Genomic DNA, 21,009 nt, shown 5'->3' on the forward strand with positions numbered 1-21,009 from the left:
ATTATTAAAAAATATCTTTTTTTATAATAAAAATGAATATGTGGAAAATATTAAATAAAAATTGTTTATAATAATTATTCAAATTTAATTCTTTCATATCTATCTTCAAAATATATTTTGTGTACAATTAGATTATTTAAAACTCCTCACAAGAATTTAAGTTATTTTAGAAAGTTATTTAAAGAAAATTGTACAAAAATTTTTTAAATCTGAAAAAATTCAAGAGTGTTTACATATTATTAATTAAACTTATTCTTAAGAATTGATAAAATCCTTATATTATGTGTAAGATTCGAGAACCTTTTAAATATCTTTTAAGGAAAATAATCAAAATATTTTTTTTGCTAAATTAATTTCAAATTCTGAAAATAGAACACATAAGTAAAAAAATTCGAGTCGAAACGATCACTTTCAAGAACAGAAAAAGAACATCATTTTTCTTATTCCAATAATAATATATTAAGTATCATATCACAATGTAGATAAGAATCAATATTAAAAAAATATGACTTTTGCAAATCTCTTTATATATTTTAATCTTAGAATTTTTTAAACTATATTAAAATAAAGAATTAAGAACTTTCTTTATTTCAATAAGTGATGGTTTCCACGTAAAAAATTTGGCATTGAAAGAACATTCATGCACACATTCGACAATAAATACAGATTCTTATTATAAAAACCTCCATAACGGCCGATTGATTTGATGCAATAACGTGCTCCATACACATGACTACAATTTGCCGGCATCAAGATATTTTTAACCAATTCGCTATCCATGCACTTCCATTCATCCGCCGATGTACATTGATAGCAATCCAAGGTCATCACTTTTAATTTTAAGAAAGCAATGATTAAATTTCTAATTAAAACTATATGACAATCAATGTTACACAAGTTTTCCATGCTACATCATAAAATAATAATTATGAAATGACTCTTAGACACAGCCATAGAAATGATCTACTGCAATGATATAAACAGGATTTTGGTTAGTAGGTAAATGAATTTTTTGCAACGTGAAAGAGCATTGAAATGCAAATTATATCATTTTTGTAAAATACAATAATAATCAATTAAATAAATTTTCAGTTTTGGAAAGTGACTATACTTTAATATCATGTAGTGATCTCTCTAGTAATCATGTAGTGTATATCAAAATATTTTATAGAAAATATGAATTAAATAAATTTGATTTCTGTAATTATTTTATTTAAAAAAATAAAAAAATGACAAAAACAAAAAAAATTGTTATTTTAGTAACTTTCCAAAATTACAGGATAATTTGTCGCAATTTTTCGAAGTTATTGTCACATGAATTCGTTATTGAATTCGTTTTAATCTTTATCATCAAAAATAAATTAACTTTACAAAAATTATAAAAATAGTTACAATATTAAAAAAAAGATAAATTTAAAAAAATCATTCAAATCGCATCACAATTGAAAAAAGACAGTTTTTAAAAGTTTTAAGACGAAAATGACAAAATGATATTTAATCTTATTAAGAATACATTCTTTTGCCATTTATTCGATTTAAGTCAATAAGTTTCTGTCGAGTTGAACAATATATAGTTTCTTTCTTTTCTAGAAAATTTAATTCGTTGAGTTGTCATTTTTAAAATAAGAGAGTGATATGTAAAAAATCGCTTATAATAGTTCAATTTGCATTCCAAGATCTCAAATATAATAAATATGTTTCAGCAAGTTGAAAAGATCTGGAAAGAATTCGGTTGAGTTTAATATAGAGTCGCTGACATGCTCGATTAATCTGTGTGAAATACAATTGTTAGAAAAGTTAATCAGCTTTCTCTGCATCGCCACTATGCTAGTCTGCCAAGCAAAGGCTATAGAAAATATCTTCGTTGTTGTTTACCCTCGAAGCGGCCTATGTGCTTGACACAATATTGCGCTGCATAAACGTCGTCGCATGATCTAGGCTGAAGATCATTGTCGCTCGTCAGGAATTCATTACATTGAAATGGATACTTGGTGCTGGTGCTGTTACATTGGTAACATTGTATGCAGTGTCCTGAATAAAAATATTATTAATTCGAATCCGAAGAAATAAAGAACTATGTTGAGTCAAAACGCTGAATGTTTTTAAAATATTAATATATATATAGTTAAAATTAAAATATATATAGTTCAATAAAAATACAAAAGTTATTTATTCAAACATTTTGATCTTTAATATCATCCTCAGTGAGAACATAAATTATGATAGTCACTTTATAAGCATAAAATTAATGTAAGACAAAGAGAATAATAGTCTTCTTTTTAATTCTTCAAATTATTACATGCATATTACAATCTATATAATCGATTCCGTGTACTATTGTGCAAAATATGTAGAATTGAGGATACACTGGGTGAGAAACCATGTTTTGAGAAACCTCTTTGATGTAGCAATTTTAAAATCTGTCTAAAGTTATACTGCATTCTCAATTGTATTCAATACATTCACACAATTAAAACATATCAGGAGACTTGGTAGTGTCTCTCTTCAAGTTTATTTCTATAGTACATTAATAAAACATTCTTTTTATAAAGAGGATAATACCATCATGAAAGAGACGCTACAGCGTATCCTTTTTTTTAGAAAGGAACTCGCTTATGTAATTAAAAATTGTTTTGTTTGAACAAATTGATGTTATAAAAAAATATATATATTGGGGAAGAATAGATTTTTATAATTATGAGATACAATATCATATCTGTAAGGCAGTGTACTTGATGCTTAGATATGAATATGCTCATACAGTACAAAATTTGCAACAATATCGCTGTAATAACGCTGCAATATTGTTGCAACATGCAATGATGCTGCAATGTTGTAGCTGCCACTTTTGTGCTGTAGGGGTTGAAGCACATATTTTTCAACCCCATTTATGTCATTTATTCATTTATACGTCATCATCTTCACAAAATCTTGTCCCCTTTTGTTACATTTTCTACATTCTCTTTTTGTATCTTTTTCTGCACTTCTGTATTTTTTTGTACTTATTTTCTGCACTTTTTCTACACATTTTCTACACTTTTTCTATACCATTTTTGCATTTTTTCGACACTTTCTTTTCTTTTTTTACATTTTTTTCGCACTTTTACTACACCTTTCCCGCATTACTTCTGCACTTTTCATATACCTTTCCTGCACTTTTTCTACATCTCTATTACATCTCTCACATCTCTTCCGTATTAATTTCGCATTTTCTGCACTTTTCCATATCTCTTTTCACTGTTTCCGCAACTCTTTGTATTGTACCTCTTCTAGACCTTGTCCGCATCATCTCTACACCCCTTTGTATTTCTTCCATATTTGTTTTATATCTCTTCGCATTATTTCTGCACATTTCCGCAATTCTTTTGCATTTCTTCTACACCTTTTAAGTATCACTTCAGTACCACTTCCATATCTTTTCGACATTTTTTTCTGCATTTATTCCACATTTCTTCGCAACGTTTCAGTATGTCTTTCACATCTCTTCTATATTTTTTTCGCATCTTGTCTGTTTGCATTATTTATTTACATATCTACTTATACAGAGTGTCTCATAATTCATCTGACAATGCTCGTGGACAGATGGAGCGGAATAAACTGAGTCGAAAAGTCCTCTATCATTTTGCAATTTTCGCAATAGCTAACAAGATATTTTCTAAAAATTGCTGAATATTGGTATTCAATAATTTTTTCTCAAATACTATCAACTTTACAGAAAAACAGCAAGAAATGAAAATTATTTATTTTCTTTTCATAAAGTATTGAAATTTTTTTCAGAATTTTTTCAGATTTTTTAATATCGTATTTTCTCATGTTGATAAAAATAAAAAAATGTAGTACTAAAAGTTGATAAAAAATTCTTAGAGTTCTATGAGAAAAAACTAAATAATTTTTGCCTCTTGCTGTTTTCAGATCAATACTCGGCAATTTTTAATAATATCTTGTTAACTATTACGAAAACTGCAAAATGGTAAAGGACTTTTCGACTTAGTTTAATCCGCTCTACTTGACGAAGAGCGGTGTCGAATGAATTACGGAATATTCTATATATCTATGTTATCTATCGGCCTGTCGACATTTATCTATCCATCTCTATGTTATTTCTCTATGTTATTTACTTATTTACGTTATTTATTTATGATATTATGGCTATTTATGGTATTTATCATCTATCTACCTAATCTATTCATCTATGTTATCTATTCACTTTCTCATACTTTTGGCATTTTTCCGCATTCTTTCCACATTTTTTTACATTTCTTCGACAGGGTAGGGCATTTTAATATCGCCCCAGGCAAATATTTCAGAAATTAAGAGAGAACAAGAAAAAGTTTTATAAAAGTTGTAGGTTTCCTTAGGGCAAAGAATCTTAGATGGAAACAACGGATTTTGGATAAGGGGGGCACTATTAAGGTCAGGTCAAGGTCAACATGATTTTTTTTAATGGAACTCCCCCATTTTTTATTGCATATTTTTGTAGCACACTTCGAGAACTTTCCAAAATAATAAAATATTTTTTAAATAAAATATGAAGTATTTTTCGAATTATGAGGCTTGACAGTATTGCATTAATATTATTCATGGAAAACAAAGACCAGGAGATCGAACTTATATGAATGAGCCGTCAAAAATGATCATTTAAATTAGTCGATCGAGATATCTTTCCATGATACCGTTCTCGCAGTTTGCATGTTAGGTCATAATTTTACATGAAGAATGCTCCATTTTTCATGCAATTTTAATGACAATTTAAAGTCTTACTGTTAAAGAATATTGTCTCTATTTTTAGGTTATGTGTGTTCAGTTATGTGTGCGTAAGCGTATATGAGGAGTTTTGCGATTCGAAAGCTGCCTACCGAGTACTATCAATATCAATTCAGAAACCTGATTTTGACTACACTTTTCACAGCCTAGTTCGATCTCTTGGGGTGCGATTCTGTAACTGTTTTTACACGTCTACCGACAGTTATCAATACATCATTGCGCAGCTTTTTCACCATATAAAATATTTGCGCAACGACGTCGACAACTGTCGGTAGACATATAAAACTGTTACAGAATCACACCCCTGGTCTCTACTCAGTTAGAAATGATAATGGAATCGATGTCGATTCTATTATCATTTCTGATTGAGTATCCTCCATGATATTACCCAAGACAACCGATTAACGGATTGGAAGTTGTACTTCTTATATTCATTCTTACATAGAAATAAATTTTTAACACAAAAATGAAAATAAGAGGAATAATCTCCAATAGCCTTGATCTTGAAAAATGTTATCCAGAACATGATCCTAAACAACATTCAAGAGATTTTAGTCGTTGATCGAACACCTTGCGTAATGCTATAATGCTGGCGGTACTGTAACTTTCAAGTTCTCAAACTCGACAAGTTCTTAACAAAAAAATATTTTATTATAGTATTTTGGAAAGCTCTCAAGGCTAGATATGCAGAAGAATATGCAATAAAAAATTAATATTTAACTTAATATTTAACAAAAGGAGAGATAGAAATTACACGCTGATAATTGTTAATTAAGCTAAGAAATGATAATGAAAAAGTGATTTATCGAATAAATCGTTTTTCATTATCATTTCCTAGTTTTTAGCAATTACTAATGTGTTTTATTATTACCGATTTTATCGATCCTGTTGTTTTGAAAAAACAACAGGATCGATAAAACAACCCGAAAAACAAACCGATCGAGACACTATCATAATACAGACTCATGCTTAGCGCCGAGACCAGTATCTCCAGGGGGATCCAAAAAAAATTTATATTGATTTTGACTTGACCTTGGTAGTGCCTTTTTTTTCACCTTCTTTCTCCCAAGGAAACAACTTTCATATAAAATTTTCATATAAAACTTTTTCTTGTATCTCTCTTAGTTTCTGAGATATTCGTCTAGGGCGATTAAAATGCTCCACCCTGTATATATATGCACAACAAAAGTTACGTTAAACATATTGTCATGTTCATAATGTGTGATAGCATTTCGTGTTAATTACCGCCAAAGTTATCATTAAAGAGTGAGTGCCACAGTAAGACAAAATATTGTACTTACTTATTAGAAAGATATCATAACTCCTTTAATTATTTTAAAATATTATTTTTATTAGTACCTCTATCGTCATTATTATATTATCTTTTAAATATGAATATAAAATGTGTTATACTGATAACAAAAATTTAGTAAAAATTCGTGAAACCAATCGGAAAAGACATTAAAAATACAAAAAAAAGGGGTTAAGTATATTTTACAGAAAAAACCAAAGGTAATGCCATGAAAAAAGAAGTCAAAATAATATTTCAAGTATTTTTATTAAAAATGTCCCAGAACACATATGAGTCATGTATTTCTAAAAACTTTTATTAAGTATAAAAAATAAAATATTCAGACTTCTACTTTCATAAAAATAAAGTATAATCTAATCAAAGACATTTGATATTAATAAGAAATAAATTAATATATTAATAGGGCATGTAAGAGTCAATTTTAACAAATTAAATTATATATTAAAAAACAAAATAATATTACATACTGTATTCTAAACAATTATAATTGAAATACGTTATTACATATTTCGGTCTTTGAATTAGAACCTCTTCAGATATTTATTTAATATAAAGATGTTACCATGAACTAAGTGTTGATTGTAAAAAAATTACATCATAATCGCATGTCGTGTGAACAATTGAATGTTAAACAGAGGAATCGAAATTGCTCGTCAAAAAGTTGGAAGACTGATTGAACAGAATTTTATGACATTCTAATAAAATTATAAATTTCATTAATATAATGTCAAAAATATTAATATAATTCAATGATATGGTACTCAACTTTCTATTTGTTAGTATGGTAATAAATAATATATAATCTTAGTTATAATGTAAAATTCACACAGTAAATTATCAATAAATTATCAATAAATAATCGTTAAATAAAATATGAAGATGTAGAATCTGTTCAGGAATAAAATTAAAAATATATAACTGTTGTGACTGACAAATACTAATTAACAGAAAAATACTTAAACTAGTGTAATCTTGGCAATGCAAAGTTAAATCTGGAGACACCAGTCTCAGCGCTAAGCATGAGTCTGTACTATGATAATGTCTCGATCGGTTTTTCAAAACAACAGGATCGATAAAGTTGATAATAATAAAACACATTAGTAATTGCTAAAAACTAGAAAATGATAATGAAAAAACGATTTCGATAAATCACTTTTTCATTATCATTTCTTAGTTTAATTAATAATTATCAGCGTGTACCAGGTGTACAAGTATGAAATGACGATTTGAGAAACAGATGCACCAATGCAGTGTAAAGTACAAAGATTTAACATTATACGCCATTTTATTTTACCATCAACAAGTGTCAAACGCGCAAAGTGATTTGATTGAAAAGTGTTTGCATAGTATTGTGTTGCTGTGTTTAATATGACGAAATTTGTACCAAATAAGGAGCATTCGCGGACAGCATTAATTTTTTGTTTTCATTTGAAGAAAATTGCTACGGAATCATACCGATTACTTGGAGAAGCTTATGGTGAACATGCTCCATCGCAAAAAACGTGTGAATGATGGTTTCAGCGTTTCAAAATTGGAGATTTTGATGTTGCAGACAAGGAACACAGAAAACCGCCCAAAAAGTACGAAGACGTGGAATTGCAAACATTGCTGGATGAAGATGACTCACAAACACGAAAACTCGCAGAGCAATTGAGCGTTAATCAATAAGCTGTTTCTAATCACCTACGAGAGATGGGAAAGACTCAGAAAGTCGGCAGATGGGTGCCACATGAATTGAACGAGAGATAGATGGAGAGGCGCAAAAACACATGTGAAATTTTGCTCGAACGATGCAGAAGAAAGTCATTCTTACTGGGGATGAAAAGTGGATTTTTTTTGAGAATCCCAAACGCAAAAAATCATGGGTAGATCCAGGCGCACCATCCACATCGACCGCAAGACCGAATCGCTTTGACAGGAAAACGATGCTCTGTTTGGTGGGACCAGAAGGATGTGGTCTATTATGAGCTATTGAAGCTTGGCGAAACGGTTACCAAACGCTATCAACAACAATTGATCGATTTGAACCGTTCGCTGCTTAAAAAAATGACCAGAATACCAAAAGAGGCAACACACAAGGTCATTTTTCTTCATGACAATGCTCCATCACATACGACAAAACCAGTTCGGGATACGTTGGAAGCACTTAGCTGGAAGTTTTACCCCATGCGGCTTACTCACCAGACTTGGCTTATTCCGATTACCACTTGTTTGCATCGATGGGTCACGCACTTGCTGAGCAGCGCTGGTTCGTACGAAGATGTGAAAAAATGGCTCGATGAATGGTTCGCAGCAAAAGGGGAAGATTTTTACTGGCATGGTATCCACAAATTGCCCGAAAGATGGGAAAAATGTGTAACTAGCAATGGAGCATACTTTGAATAAATCTCTTTTTATCATTCTTCTGAATTTAATTTCGTGTTTTTTTTGGGAAAAAAAATCGTCATTTCACTACTTGTACACCCCAATTTCTATCTGATCTCCTTTTGTTAAATATTAAGTTAAATATTAAACATATTAAGTTAAATATTAAACAAATGGAGATCGAGGTCAAATAAATCGCTTTGTCTTCTAGCTTAATTAACAAATATAGTATATAATTTCATTTTCATTCAATCTTTTTCAGTTAAATAATAAGTTATAAACAAATGGAGATCGAGAGAATAAATCGCTTTGTCGTTATCATTTCCTAATTTAATTAACAATATGATATTTACTGCGTTGGTGATATCCTTTTTTTTTTTTACTTCCATATTGATTACTGGCACTACCATTATTTTTCATTCTTTACTCAATATTTATTTAATTTAAGAAATTATGAAAATTAAATTATGAAGGTTAGAAAGAGACACTCATAGCGTTTTCGGCCTAACCGGATGTGCACCAACTTGGGTTGGAAAATTCGCTATTGGTTGACGTACATGCTCTCAATAGAAAACACGAAACATCATTACTTCAACCCTACCCAATTCAGATTCCCATCCGAGTGCACCCAGAAAGCGTTCAAATTCCTTTTGAGTGCCTTTATTAGATGCTTAGGTGGAACGTTCAGATTCCTATTCTATCCACTCGGGAGGATGGAAAAACCACTCTTCCTTGTGCCGGATGGAATAGATGGTAGTGGCGCATTAAAGACTTCCTTGTGCTATTCTAACATGTTTGGCGTATTTTGTATATTATTTTGAAGGAGAATTAAATAACCACTACTTTAGTTGGAAGAGAAAATGTCTTTGAATGAATTGTGGTATAATAATTTCATTTAAGAAGAATTTAAACCATTTGGATTGGAATAGGAAGATCCTTCAATAAGATATACATATACTTAAATTTCATTATATAAAAATTAATTATATAAAAATTAAAAATAGTACCATTTGGATTAAATAATAAAGATAGTATCACTTGGGTTTTACTTTTTATTTTGATAATAGAATTTAACTTGACGCACAATTGTATCGATGTGAACCTGACGCTCAACTTTATCAAAAATAAAAATTAATACCGTAGATCATTTATACTTCGTTTGTACTTGTTTGTACCGATCATTATTTCGTTTGTACCTCAAACAGTTAAACAAAAAATGAAAAATAAAAAATGACCAGCGCGCAACTTTAAAATTTTTTAATTTCATTTATGCCATTTGAAAGAGAATCGTTTTTTTGTACCCGTTTGTATCTCTACAAATGGCCTATAGTATTAATTTTTATTTTTAATAAAGTTGAACATCACATTGGTCACAATTGTTGATATCAAATTTTATATACAAATACATATCATTAGATTAATATTTATTTATTTAATTTGGCATAATATAAAGAAATGAGATTTTACTTGGCGTCTTGACATCAAATTCTTTATAAGAATGATATATATATCATTAAAGTTAATATTATTTATTTAATTTGGTATCCGAATTATATAGAATTTAATTTGGCGTCAATTTTGTTGATTAAATCTTTTATAATACATATCTATATCGAATAATATTGGGTTGTCCGAAAAGTTCGTGCCGATTTAAATTTTAGTATACATTTATTAAATTAAAATTTTCTGCGTTTCAATTTTCCTTCAACATCAGCACGAACTTTCTGGGGGACAACCCAATACATATCATTAGAGTTAAGTAAATAACAAGAGATAATATCATTTGTGTTTTATTTTTTAATTTGATAGAATTTAACTTGATTGGTTAAGATTGTAACATTTGGGTTTTTCATTTGATACATTAATTTTTTTCGAAGAGTAATAATTTTTGACAGAGAATTAAAGTTGCTATTACTTGGATTGGAATAAAAATATCTTCAATAAGAATATCCTTAAAAAAAAAATTAAAACTACTATTAATTGGATTGGATACTTAGTATTATGTACAAAGGACTGGTTTCACCAGTACTTAATTAAGCCGAATCGATGATTAACTGTCAACCGTAAATAATCAATTCTACTAAACAGCAAACACGATGAAACCGGTCAAAATGATTCTTTACAAAAAGCGCACATACTTAGCGTTTTTTTATTATTTTTTAAAAAGGTACATTTGTATAAATAACAAGAGACAATACCATTTGTATTTTACTTTTTAATTTGATGGAATTTAACTTGATTGGTTAAGATTGTAGCATCAGATTTTAATTTTTCATTTGATACATTAATTTTTTTCGAAGAGTAATAATTTTTGACAGAATTATTATAAAGTTGCCATTACTTGGGTTGGAATAAGAAAACCATCAATAAGAATGCAGAAAAATTAAAACTACTATTTTAATTGGGTTGAATATCTTGTTTACAATAGGAATGTATGTTTTACGTAAGCTCTCAGTGTCAGTTTGAAGATTAAGGCTATTTTTCTGTTTTTTAATATAAAGCATTTCAGAAATTAATCGCTTACTGTAACATGGTTCTTCGTCAAGAATTTCAATATTGTTCCAATCGAAATCATGTTCACTATCTAATCTATATTCGGTTATAACTGAACGGGAAGATGTGTTCCAGCGTAAATGATTTCCATGCTCAGCAATTCGTGTTTTTAGCTGTCTATCAGTCTGTTCTATGATGCATTTATAAGTCGCAATTATTACAATTAATTTTATAAACTACATTATTTTTAGACAGACGAGGATGAGGATCTTTATGTATCTTAATGTATTTCTGTAGTTTATTCGAATTATGAAACTTTAATGTCATTCCTGTTGAATTGATTAAATTTTTCTGTTAAAGATGAATAAATAGTACTGTAAACCACGATAAAATGGATAGTTGATGGATCTACATTATTATTAACTCGATCAACCGATGCTTCTAACTCTGATGTTTTTTAGTCTTTTATTAATTGTGTTAAAGATAAGTGGATAATCATTACTCAGTAAAATGTTTATAAGTGTTAAATTGTTCATGTAGAATTCAGAATCTGACAGTAAGATTCTATCCACCAACTGATGATTATACCCTTTTTCTAAGATAATGGACAGTTAGAAAAGAAAAAAATCTCCCTGAGAAACTAAGTTTATGATACCAGTCAAAAATTAAAAGATTATCTTTAATCGTCATTTTAACATCAAGAAAATTTAATGAGTTTAATGAGTTATCACTAATCTCCAGGATGAGTTTTAGACGTGAGTGAGACGAATTGAAACATTCCAGAAAAGTATTAATCTCAGTTGATAGAATTGCAGCGCATAGGTCATCGATATAGCGAAAATAAAAAAGATCCTTAAACATACTCAATGTCATCTTCTCTAATCTTTGCATTACCAAAGCAGCAATAATAGGTGACAAAGGAGAACCCACACCAAAATTCTATTTGTAAATAATATTATCAAATAAAAAATAAGTGGAATCTAAATAATTAATCGAACTGCAATCAAAAACTCCTTTTTAGGTAATTTACATTTTTTTCGAAATAAAATTCCAATTGTCATTAATACAATTTAAGGCTATGTCTGTGGGAATGTTTGTAAAAAGAGAAGCCATATCTAATGAAATTAATTTATAATTCTGTTCAATCGCTTTCCAACCTTTTGGTGAGCAATTTCGATTCCTCTTAACGTTCAATTGTTCACACGATATGCGAATTATTATGATAATTTTTTTCACAGTCAACACTATTAGTTCATGGTAATATCTTTATATTAAATAAATATCTGAAGAGGGTCTAATTCAAAGGTGGTTATTGGCGGTACTTCTTTGAATCAATCGTTTGGCCAACAGGAAGCAGCTCAAAATATGCAACATCTATACAAGAATAATCTCACCAAATGGATAGCAAGACTTTCTTTGAATGAAAAAATTTAGTATTAAGAAGTATTAAAAATTTTTCTTTATCTCATAGAAAAATATTTGTATGTATATCTGTTAAATGTAAAATACATCAATATTAAAATAACTTGAATATATTGAATTAGTGCAAAATGTGCCTAATTTGTAAAAAAAGACAAATAGCTGTTTTTTGAAAAAATCGCCTTTATTAATCAATATATTCGCCACCCCGTTCTGGACAATCATTTTCCAACATTCAACCAATTTATAGATACCACGTTTGAAAAAAATCGCATGATTTTGCGTCAAAAATTATGTGATAATGTGATTTTTGACAGCCTCCACAGAATCGAAATTCTTGCCATTTAAATCATTTTGTAATGATCAAAACAAATAATAATCGGAGAGTACGATGTGCGGAGAATATAATGGATGCAATAAGATTTCCCATTTCAAATGTTTCAATTTGTCCAGAGTCATTTTCGAAGTGCGTGATCTGGCGTTGTCATGGAAGACGCCTCTACGATTAACCAAGTTCGGGCGTTTTTCTTTGATTGCTGCGTCCAATTTGGTTAATTATTGGCGGTACTTCTTTGAATCAATCGTTTGGCTAATAGGAAGCAGCTCAAAATATATATAACACCTTGGCAATCTCACCAAACGGATAGCAAGATTTTCTTTGGATGCAACTCAGCTTTGACGATTGAATGTGTCGGTTTGCTTTCTTCCAAGTACGCCTATGTTAGATATTGGCATATAGGACCCATTTTTCATTGACAGTCACCAAACGGTCCAAAAAAAACATCTTTTTCCAGACGTCTGAACAAAGAAACGGCTGCGGAGATGCGGTCCTATTTGTTTTTTTTCGGACAAATGCGTGTTGAGCTTCAGAGTGAGTCCCATCTTCTTTAAACGCCGAAACATGGTTGACCGATCAATGTTCAGGGCCTCAGAAACTTCTGTCGAAATGCGTGCATTGTTTGCTATTATCTGCGCGCAGAATGTCATCGATGGAAGGATGCTTAGAACGAGGTTTATCTTCAAGGTTAAAATCATCACGATGAAATTTAGCAAACCATTTCTTCATCTTTCGAAGAGCTGCATAGTCCAAATCAACCTCCTGAATGTTTTTTGTCGCAACGCTAATGGTTATTTCTTTCCAAAACTCATAAAGCATCATGTCAAAAATGCAACTTCTCTTTGTCCATTTTCAATGATTTTTTTCATGACTTAAATTCAATCAAACAAGCACTTCTGATGCTCAAATGACATCTATGCTTGTTATCTTTCCAATAATATGCATACATAAACAACAACAGAGTCGCCATGCTACTTCACCAGTTCCAGCTATACGAATCGGGCACGAACTTTTGCACTGATTCAATATATAAAATTTCTTCAATTTGCGAAAAATAGTTTATAATTATAATAAAATATTTATTGAATTATTTGTATGAATCGAATTATAAACAAAACGGGCGTAAAATGCTGCTGCTAGAGATCTTACTTATTTTCGATTTTTTATCTTTACAATTTTCTATTTTATTGTTATCGATGTAAAAATTTTTTTTCAATTTCTGTGCCTATCATTACGCTATCTATTACATTTCTTTCTCTCATTTTAAAATGTTGTTACACTTAATATACTTCAAATGTCATCTGTACTTTGTATAGTATATTATAATTGTGAGAAATTATCCCATACAATGCTGTCTTAAGGGATGTCCAAAGGACATTTACATCATAAGAATATCTTCAAGATCTCTCGAAGGACTGCATTCTAAGAGACATTTTCAAAAAAATACTTGAAATATTATTTTGATTTCACTTCTATTTTTATGGAATTATCTTTGGTTTTTTCTGTAAAATATACTTGACTCCTTTTTTACATTTTAATGTCTTTTTCGATAGATTGTTTCATTACAAGGAATTAAACTTTATAAAAATAACGATACAAATTATATTAACCTTCCTCTTATGAAAGCTAGTATGAAAGTTTTTTATCTATCTTCTAGAGACAGATGGCAATGAATTGTTTCTTCCTTATTGTTTGCCAATAAATAAGAATTAAATGAGTCACTCTGTCATCTGGGTCTTTTACTGAAAAACAAATTTTCTTTGTTTCATGATGGAAATATATTATACTTCCATCATGCTTTGTATGAAAAATTTCTTTTATTTAATATGTGTTATATTTCGATTCTTCAAATGTTTCTTGCATTGCGCGTAACGTAAAATTATAGATTGTTGTCTTGAAATCAGACATAAATTAAGTATAGATTGTTCGAAGCGTTCTGAGTTTGAGAACTTTTTCTCCGAGGAAGAATGCAAGTGTTTCCTACTTTTTCGCAACTTTTCGTTCTTCGTAGTAAAAGAGCTTACGAGATACGAGACCCCACCCAAAGCGCATTGTCGCGTTAACCTCACCTGTCTCTACCAGCAATGAGAGTATCGTCAGTAACATGCACGCCGTGACGCAGCGTCTCGTGACAGCCATTCCGATTCCACGGTTTGATTGTAATCTCCGGATCACCTTCCGTAATCTCGATCGTTGTTTCCCTTTCCACCCGTTTTCCTGTCGATCACGAAATCACAAAAACTCAAAATGACGTAATGACAGGCACCACTTATTTTCCATAATTCAGAATTCTTTTAGCAGGATTACTTAGAGTAGGAGTTTGGGGTTTGTTGGAGTTCTTCAGCTTCACCGATGTGAAAATCAGCGCGAACGATCACCTCAATGACTCGAAGATGTCGCAAAGTTATACAAACTGCAAAGTTGCACCCTGAACTTAATCTGATCTGAGTAAGTAAGCATTTGTGAAGCACTCGTCAGCATTCGTGTTCGTGAGGTTGGACACAACCTTTAAACATACAACATACATATATATGTAGTTGATACAACATATGCTCGCAGTGTTGCTTTTTGCACGCATGCGCATTGCGCAACGATAAAGGCAGCAAGCAGTCAAAGCTTACATCTTCGGGATGAAATGGAAAGATTAGTTTCACTAAAGTATAATAATATAGGATATGGTCAACGTGGTGCTACAAATATTTTAAAGCAATTTTTAATTAGTAAAATTCTTTATTCTAATTGGTCAACCACATGCTTCAAAGCATTTATTTGTAGTGAGACTTTGACTGCAGCCATAATACTGCAAGTAGCTAAATAGCATGAATTAGCTTAAATATTAATCAACAGATTATAGTTTGCATGAATTTTATAATTTTTAAGGAGATATAACAGAATAAAAGTTTTTTTTGTCAATTTTTTTAAAGTAACTATAAGTTTTAGAAAAATATGAATTGGTATTTAAAGTAACTATAAGTTTTAGAAAAATATGAATTGGTATATTAATTGGGCACACTTTGAAGACATTTTAAGAATTTATATCAAAATATAAATATATGACGATGTTGCACAGCATTTTAAGCCTATTTTACAATGTGATTTTTGTTTCTTGTTTCTTAGTTTTACTATTTTTTACATCTTGTCTTTTTGCTTCTTATTCGGTTTTTTGTTATATCGCCCGAGATAAAAGTTAATTTCGAAAGAAACAAGAAATATGTAGCAATTGTTGATAAAACGATTGCAAAGGAGAAAAAAGCTAAAAAACAAGAAACAAAGAACACATTGTAGAATAGGCTTAAGACTTCTGTGTTCAAAAAACATGATCCATTGGCAGTGTAGAAAATTCAAATTGTAATGATCTGAAATGAAAATTTTTTGAAAATTTCAAATCCATATGAGTATAGTTTCAGTTAAGCGTAGCGATTTTTTAAAATAATTTTTTTTATAAAATGACAACGGTTTAAAAAAATTTAATTTCACTGTATTTTGAACTTAAACATTTCGCCCTTCGAAAATTAACACTTAAAAAAAAATCCTTATGTTTAACTAACTAAAACTATTCGTTTTGTGAAGCTACCGTTTAAAGCTGAGGCCGAAAATTGTTTGAATTATAGACGCCACCAGTGAAAAAAAAATAGTTTTGAGAAAAACATGTTTAAAGTTTCAGTATAGCATATTCAACAATGTGCGCCCTAAAACTCGTATAACTCGAAAAATACTTCGAATTTTATAAAAATTTTTCAGAAGCATATTTTTAAGACATCTTTCGAAAAAAAAAATTTTTTTTCAATTTTTTGAAAATTTTACTCTGTTGTACCTCTTTAACTTATCTTTACATTATATATTATGTTCTTTCGATTTTCAAAAAGTTCTTATTTATAATTTTTCATAAATTTTACTTTTTATAACTTCATGTAATTATAATTTATTTATATGTTTTCAACACATTAACATCTTTCTATAATACGATGCCTGACTGAGCATCAAATTATTAAAAATTGCTTATCATTTTAATTTAATTTGTGATTATTACAGTAGTTTATATAATTGCATTTATAAGTTCGGAAAATTCGGCGTAGTTCGAATGATTATAAATATGATATATATTTTATGCATGTACTTACATATATAGCATGTATATAAAAACATTGATTATTAAAGCATTAAATTATTTAAGCATTAAAGATCCAGCTTCGATCATTATGGACATTTAATTTCTAGTTCGTATTGGTTGTGTTCTTACATGTATAATTTAAAATAAGATTCTTATTGTTTATAGTAACTTATAATTTTTCTCAATTAACATTTTTTATAATGTGACAAAGTGTCTGAAAGCTTTTTTTTATTTTAACTGCAAATTTTTTAAAATTGTGATATAGTGGAGCAATTTAAAAACCGGATTCGTATTCAGCGTCCAAACTGGGAAATGATTTGTCTCGTTCTAGTGTTGGAAAGAAAGATTTTTTGTTGACATTATAATTTTCCTGGAGTTCCATGAAATTTCTCTTCTTCCTTTTTCATTTAATTCCTATCAATAGTTCGTCGCGATTAAGAAAGCTATAAATTGCAAAAATAATATATTTTCGGAATAAAGTGCAGATTTATTTTGGTATGTATATGTTTTATTTTTCCAACAAATTTTCACATAAATATAACAGTTCCTACTTCGCATATATGAATGCGGAGCATTACAAGATTACAGGAAAACGTAACATTTATATTTTCACATAATACAGAATACTATAATCTAATGTACATATGTGAGACGTTATCTCTCTATATAACTACCTTGAAACTTTTTATTATTCAATTTAGACAAAAATATAACTCCATTAAAAAAAACTTTTAACTTGTGAAAAATAATCACATTTACATCATAATTTTGCTAACGATAGCATATCCTCTTCCAAATAACATCTTTAATTAAAAACTTATTTTTAAAATGAGCACTAATTGCAAAGAAATCTAAACAAAAATATAGCTCCATAAAAAAACTTCTAATTTATTGAAAAACATTCACATTTACATCATAATTTTACTAATGATAAAATATCTTATTCAAAATAACAAAATCTTTAGTTAAAACTTATTTTTGAAACGAGCATGTCGATTGCAAAGATCAAAATGGAGTTCTTCTATGTATATAAATAATAAATATCGAAAACTGAATAGTATTTTACATATGCATCAAATATATAAATATATATAACATAATATATTTCTTTATGACTTAAGTTTTGCTCTTCGAACGAAGAGACAGTTTATCATTTGATGAAAAATCCGAAACAATGTATGTATACAACGATAGAACACACACAGTATATCACACATCAGGTTGTTCTCAAATAGTATAAATAAGAGAGATTCAACATTTTGTATGTGGGATATATAAAATACAATTCTCCAAGGATACATTCCAAACCGTCCTCTCCGAGGAAGATTTATTTGAAATACTACATGTAACATGTATTAGTATATAGAATAAAATCTTCCTCGGAGAGAACATTTTGAAATGTAGCTCAAGAGAGTTCTAAGGATGTCCAGAGAATGATCTTAGCTCTCCTAGGTTCTAGGCAGAGCTCTAGATTTACAAGATAAATATTAACCGCCATTTTTTATCTAATAAATATCATAAATATCACCGTATCATATCAAAGAATTAATGAATTTACTTATTTATTACTTATTCATTGAACGATAAATTAAAAACCAAATTAAAAATAGCCAATGGGAAAGCTGTCGGCATTCGGCTCAAATCAAAAGATTGCTCTGGTATATCTAGAGCTCTAGTTCTAGAATATCCTAGCACACTTTTCAAGACATCAGAGACATCGGAGAACTGTGCCATGTCAATCCTTTTATTCATTTTCATCCATCTTTCCGTCGATTAAAATCATAATTTACTACATTTTGTGTACAGAATGACAAAAAGGATTGGCCACATAGTTTTGCCTGTTTATTAAATCATTATAGTAAAAAATGTATATTATATATTAGTTACGCTTTATTAAATACCAAACAAACTCTACACCAAAACATTTTTATCAATTTTTATTGATTTACAATCAAAGACCGTTCGCTATTGTCCTCCTGGAAGGAGGTTTTATCTGGAAAATGGATAAATTCTGATGGCAATGATCGCTGATGCATTTTCAAAATGTCTTTAAACTTATATCAAAGCTAAAGATGACTATTTTGCATGTTATTATTTTGATATTTAATAAGATATGATTTGACACTCCAGAATTTATTTTTTTGTAAATATATGTTATGATTTGATAAACACAAAAGAAGGATGTTCATTTTGACCCCTAGCTTACAAACTGTAATGGAAAATCAACATCCTATTTTGTGACTAAATTTTTTTGTCACTCTGTATAAATTACAATTGCAAAATATCTCTCCGAAAAGAAACACAGGAAATGACAATATTGATTTCCTGAGTCTCTTGAGTCTAGTAATTTGTTTTTCGTATTCTAATGAACTCATTTAATTGTTTTGTGCTCTGCTACAAAACTTTCCTTACTGGCAGTCTTATTTATTTCTTTCAGGAAGACCGTTCGATTTTTACATATAGCAATCCTGGCTGTATCGCGCGTTCCTTTAATACTCTGTCTCTTATCGCAAGTATGCGGTACCTTTGGGGATCGCTTCGCGCTGATTTCCTCTGAGGTGCAAGACGGTTCCCCGATCTTGGGAAGAAGCTTGGATGTTCTTATAGATGAAATGACTTTCAGTCTCTTTGCGCCCTGTCTCACCACTGCTGTTTCCTCGGAAGGCACGCGCATTTTCGCCGAGCTGTTCGTCGTCAGTTTTTTATTCGCGGAATTTAAACGCGGTTCGAGAGTGTCCTTGATTGTTGACGGGATGTTAGATTTGCTCGACCGAAAGCGATCAATCGCTTTCAGAAACGGCTTTGCCTCCACCTCGGATTTGATTGCGCAAATTATCGCGTTGTTCTCTACATTGTTGGCGCAGTGATTCTTCAAAGTACGACGCGTAAAAGTCTGCCGGGATTTCTTATTACTCTTGATCCTTTTCACTGCCGTATAAAAAGAGGAACCGCGGCGAAGGATGCACTTCTTCACCAAGTTGCCCTCGCTTCTTATAGCATTCTTCGCTCCCGTCATTGCGTCATTCAATCTCGTTTCTAATTCCTTCAGGATGCTGTTCCGCACAATGGCATCTTCATTATCCTGTAAATGAAAAGACATAATTGTATATTGTAGACTTGGGAGATGCGCCTTGCACATCACAAAAATAAACACTCGTGGTAATAACAAAAATAAACGCATATGTGTGTGTGTGTGTTGTGTGTGTGTGAGAGAGAGAGAGAGAGAGAGAGAGAGAGAGAGAGAGAAAAAGAGATTAATTTTATTTGCTATGATTGCAATTGTTCACGCGATTATTATATACGATTAATGCAAAAATAATGACTTACCCCCTTATGACTAAGCACATAAATGCGGCACATATCATACACTTTTAAAAAGACGAAGCGTGTCTAACATGTTTAAAATTTTTAAAGAAAATTATAAAAAAGCAAAAGTAGCAGATTGCCTAACGCAACTAAAGCTATTTTGCCGATAATAAGTTAAAGAAGAGATTATCATATTTCTAAAAAAAGATCATATTTCGATATTTTAGCAAATGAAAATATTTATTGACGTAGCGCATGCTGCAGTGCTGTAAACTATATTTTTTACGTGTACAGGATACATCGTCTACATTTTTACGCGATCAAAATTTGCAGATAGTAAATCTCGATTCTGTAGAGTCGATTCTCTTTTACGATTCTAGTTCTACTACACGCACACTTCATTGCCCAATTTCGTTTCCTTGCAGGTACAATGCGTGATTCATGCTAAATTATCTCGCATTCGTCGGGAGTTAATTGTCAGGTCAGGAATATTAAATAAAAGTAAGATAAATAAATGGTCGCTAAAAAAATGTAACATTTATTAATACAGCTGATGGATATGCAAGCTTGTGTGTGCGATACATTGTGAAGTTTCTACACATACTTATATGTGTAATACAATGTGTGAGCTGAACTTTGGAGCGATTTGGAGCAAAGTTTGTTACTGAGATCATGATTCATTATATCTTACTTCATGGATTATTCAGATTACATATACGTATTATACTCTTCATATATCATAATTTCCAATATCGATAAATTTATATATATATATTTACATTATCTTTCTATAGATATATTGATACTGGAATTATATATGCTGGGAAATAATAGTCATATACTTCAAATAATTTAAGAAATAAACTTGTAAATTTCTATGCGCGCGCACACACGCCGCGCGCG

The 21,009-nt window shown here is 30.2% G+C and overlaps 2 protein-coding genes across 4 annotated transcripts in view; both read right to left on the bottom strand.

Annotated features, from left to right (window-relative positions):
* Nucleotides 1-15,204, bottom strand: part of LOC108685889 — a 15,851-nt gene extending 647 nt beyond the window's left edge. The window contains exons 1-4 of one of the 2 annotated variants that reach the window (XM_018190900.1): nt 14,997-15,204; nt 14,759-14,906; nt 1,876-2,031; nt 684-830 (exon numbers count right to left, since the gene is read on the bottom strand). In XM_018190900.1, the coding sequence (XP_018046389.1) occupies nt 684-830; nt 1,876-2,031; nt 14,759-14,828 (373 nt within the window). In that variant the 5' untranslated portion in view covers nt 14,829-14,906; nt 14,997-15,204. The remainder of the gene's footprint in view (nt 1-683; nt 831-1,875; nt 2,032-14,758; nt 14,907-14,996) is intronic. The other variant, XM_018190899.1, reaches the window with a different exon arrangement.
* A 3,887-nt stretch (nt 15,205-19,091) lies between these two features.
* Nucleotides 19,092-21,009, bottom strand: part of LOC108685888 (cytosolic carboxypeptidase-like protein 5) — a 10,419-nt gene continuing 8,501 nt past the window's right edge. For both annotated transcript variants that reach the window (XM_018190898.1, XM_018190897.1), the window contains one exon: nt 19,092-19,882. In XM_018190898.1, the coding sequence (XP_018046387.1) occupies nt 19,172-19,882 (711 nt within the window). In that variant the 3' untranslated portion in view covers nt 19,092-19,171. The remainder of the gene's footprint in view (nt 19,883-21,009) is intronic.

The sequence above is a fragment of the Atta colombica genome, unplaced genomic scaffold (genome assembly GCF_001594045.1).
Source record: "Atta colombica isolate Treedump-2 unplaced genomic scaffold, Acol1.0 scaffold161, whole genome shotgun sequence".
In the NCBI taxonomy this organism is placed as follows: Eukaryota; Metazoa; Arthropoda; class Insecta; order Hymenoptera; family Formicidae; genus Atta; species Atta colombica.